Source organism: Cyprinus carpio, chromosome A22, assembly GCF_018340385.1.
Source record: "Cyprinus carpio isolate SPL01 chromosome A22, ASM1834038v1, whole genome shotgun sequence".
NCBI classification, from domain to species: domain Eukaryota; kingdom Metazoa; phylum Chordata; class Actinopteri; order Cypriniformes; family Cyprinidae; genus Cyprinus; species Cyprinus carpio.
Window position 1 is genome coordinate 14,999,386 of NC_056593.1, and position 3,669 is coordinate 15,003,054.

The 3,669-nt window shown below is 30.3% G+C and overlaps 1 protein-coding gene across 1 annotated transcript; it reads right to left on the reverse strand.

The window, feature by feature from the left end:
* Positions 1-767: 767 nt before the first annotated feature.
* Positions 768-3,249, reverse strand: LOC122135042 (adhesion G-protein coupled receptor G7-like). Its single transcript, XM_042712492.1, has 3 exons — positions 3,047-3,249; positions 1,319-1,647; positions 768-868 (listed from the first exon to the last, which is right to left on the reverse strand). The coding sequence occupies exons 2-3, from the start codon at positions 1,620-1,622 to the stop codon at positions 783-785; spliced, it is 390 nt and encodes a 129-aa protein (XP_042568426.1). The 5' UTR covers positions 1,623-1,647; positions 3,047-3,249; the 3' UTR covers positions 768-782.
* Between the last annotated feature and the right edge of the window lie 420 nt (positions 3,250-3,669).

The following is a 3,669-nucleotide window of genomic DNA, read 5'->3' on the forward strand; positions in this document are numbered from 1 at the left end:
CATCACAGAGTCTATTTGACGTCTGCATTTACATCTGCAAGACATATTTTTTAGAATATTTGCTCATCTGCAATACGTCTATAGGACGTTTCCTATCAGATGACAAATAGACATTTAGAAGTTGTCTTTAAGATGTTTATGATTTAGAATGAATGTAAAACTGAGATCTTAAAGACTTCTATCAGATGTTTATACACAGCGGATGCTTTAAAGATCTTTAACAGACATCTTGTAGATGTGCATGTGCTATCTGGGTTGTAACCTTAATGTGCAAGCTTCCGGTGTCAAAAACAGTTAGTTTAAAAGTACAAAAACAGTCCGTTATGCTGCTTGATGTTTCAAACTGATGTGCAAATGTTTTTGGTTTGCATATGTTTTTTGGGTTTGTGACATTTGAGGTCTACATTTACATTTGATGTTTGTATTTTTTATGTGTTATTTGTTATTTTTGTAGTGTGTTTGATGGTTGTTTCTTATGAGATGTCAAATAGACATTTAGAAGATGCCTTTAAGATGTTTATGATTTAGAATGTATGTAAAACTGACATCTTAAAGATGTCTATCAGATTTTTGTACACAGCAGATGCTTTAAAGATCTTTAACAGACATCTTGCTGAAGTACATGTGCTATCTGGGAAGAGTTTTTCCCATTTTCTGAATGTTATTCTTCTAGTTATTTAACTCTAGCAGCTAACGAAGTGGAAGTCTCACACATTTACAGGAAACAGCTTACTTCCGCGGTGAAATATAAGGTGGATAAAGCGATAAAAGTGATTTTTAACTTACAACTCCTCTTGTCGATAACCTAAAGGGTTCCTAAAGCTGTAGGTGGTGGACAGTGAGATGCCGACAATAACAGCAGGCAGACCTAGACATATTATATTTGAATGTGATTTTTCAGAATGATTATTATAAATTATATGATTATCCTCATGCTCCTTTCTCATTTTATATCTTGAGATTAGGCTACTTTTGCTCACTTAAAGTTAATCTTTAATAATAACAATACATTAATAATGGTTAAATGCCATCTTCAGCTAATCTCAAAAAGAATATCCATTTCCATACTGTACTTTATAATGTTGTGAAGCCTAAATTCCCATATAGCATTTAAAATGATCGTATATTTACTGTTGTTTTTGTTGTATTTTATATATATTGTATAGTTTTTTTATTTTAATACTGTTGTATGTTGTAATTGTTGGTCAGTATTTATTTATTTATTATAAACTATTTAATACCATATATTCTTTATTTACAAGGTATGCAAACAGAATCAAACTGTCCTGACTTTTAATATCAGTGTGATAAAATGTACCCCAGCCGAGTATCATGGCGATGGTGCGGAAAGCTCGGGGCGGACCGTTGAGGGCATTTCTAATGAGGAAAAACACATGAGCCGCATACAGGATGTTCCAGGCAAACGTGGCCAGCAGGAAGTACTGCAACAGAGCTGTGATTGCTGTACAAGGACCCTGATCGACTATCTCCTGCAAATCTGAAGAAGGAATAACATTCTGCTCTGAAACTGATGCCTTTGAGCTCTTGACCGGGTTGTTGATCCCAAAAATGAAGAGCAGGTAATAGGTGGTCATGCACAAACAGATGTTCACCAAGAGCATAGTGGAGTTGACTCCTCTCTGTTTCCTGTAGAGTTTATGAAAAAAAAAAGATCAAGAGGATTAATAAAAAATGAAATAAATACACTGTAATTTTGACTTTTCCATGAACCAGTTCTATAGTATTACTATTAGTTTGGTGGACATAATACAATAGAAATACACAATCTACAATAAATGTTGCAAAAAAAGAAAAGAAAAAAGATCAGTATTTTTGTCTTGTTTTCCATTAAAATATTAAAGATGCAAGACAATAAATTCTGGCCAGTATACTGATAATTATTTTCTTTTTATGGTGAATAACCGACACATGAACAATTATAAAATTCTATACCAAATAAATTAAAAAATAAAACACTAAAATTAACATTGACTGATTTGCTAATGATTAAACTTAACAGTGTTGTGAAATAGTATTTTTAAATAATGAATGTTAAATGATCTAATATAAATATCGTTGCAATATATTGGATATCCCTTAATTAAATTAAATTAAATTAAAAAAATAATAAAATAAAATAAAATAAAATAAAATAAAATAAAATAAAATAAAATAAAATAAAATAAAAATAAAGAATGTATTTGAATTTTATTATTTAATTTTATCTTACACTATTGGCAAAATATGTTTTTAAGCACACATATCACAAAAATTGCTAGAATTATTTCAATATATACTATGTAAACAAATTAGCAAGTTTGTTTCTAAATACATTTACTGTGATTAAGAATGTTTCAATATTTTTACTGGAAAATAAGACAAAAAAATACTGAAGAAAGGCTTATTTTCCTCAGCGTAGCATGGTTATACCATTGTATTCTTTGAAGTAGATGAAAGAACTTTAAATATTGCAATATATAAATATTGATCATTCAATAGTATGAAATCAAAGTAGGGCTGCACAATTATGAACAAAAATCATAATTGTCGATTATTCCCTTGAAATTGTAATTGCGATTATTAATTAAAATGATCACAATTTGTATTAAATGATGTTTTGAATAGCGTTATACCACTGTTTAAAGGAACTGCATGCCATATTTATATATGAAAATAAACTTTTATTGCTTTTCTACAGTATTAATCCTCAAATGTCAACTATACATTGGATTGGGTTCTTCTTTAAATAAAAAAGTAAAAATATGCATGATATTATAATGTTATACTAAAACTAAATGAAAACAATGAAAGAAAAGAAAAAACACACACACACATCTTAAGCATGCAGAATACCATAAGTGGATTAACGATTAATTGCTGCTTTGAACAATTATGTAATTGTGGCATCCATAATTGTAATTACGATTAGAAATTTGATTAATTGTGCAGCCCTAAATCAAAGTATACTGTACAATGACATAATTATTTTACCATGGTACAGTACAGTAAAGGACCATTTATTCTTAAATGTATCCAGTGCATTTACCTGGTCTTAATTTGATAAACTGTGGTGAGGACCAAACCCACAATAGACAGACTGCATCCCACAATGCTGATCCAGTTTAAAGCTTCAGAATAAGTGTAGTCTGCTCTAAAGCTCTACAAAGAGAGAGACATCTCGATAATAAATATATACAGTTCACACAGCAAAAAATCCAGAGTGAAATTAATTCTGCTGGGAGTACATGTGAGACCACACTCAAGAGTGTGAAAGTGTTAAAATAGGAGTGTTAAATTAACACTGAATCAGAGTTAAAGTTAATGAGATAATTAAGTGATTAATTGAGTGATGATTGACTATTATTGACGAGACCTGATGTTAACGAGCAGAATCAACAATGACAAAAATCACTATTTTAATGTCACCATTATAGTGGTCAGTGTTTGCTTTAGTTGGGCTCTTGACCCTTAACATTTAAAAGTCAGATTTTGTTTGGCTGTTGTAATGGAGTTATAAAACAAAAATATTGGTTTTCCTGAATCTCTGAGTTAAACTTTCATTGTTGATTATTGCGGCCGAATGATTCTTCAGCATAGGATTGCCGGAATTTTAAATACAATCTGTGGAATTTCTTAAAAGTTGTTTGTTCAAAAATCTTTCAAAAGAGT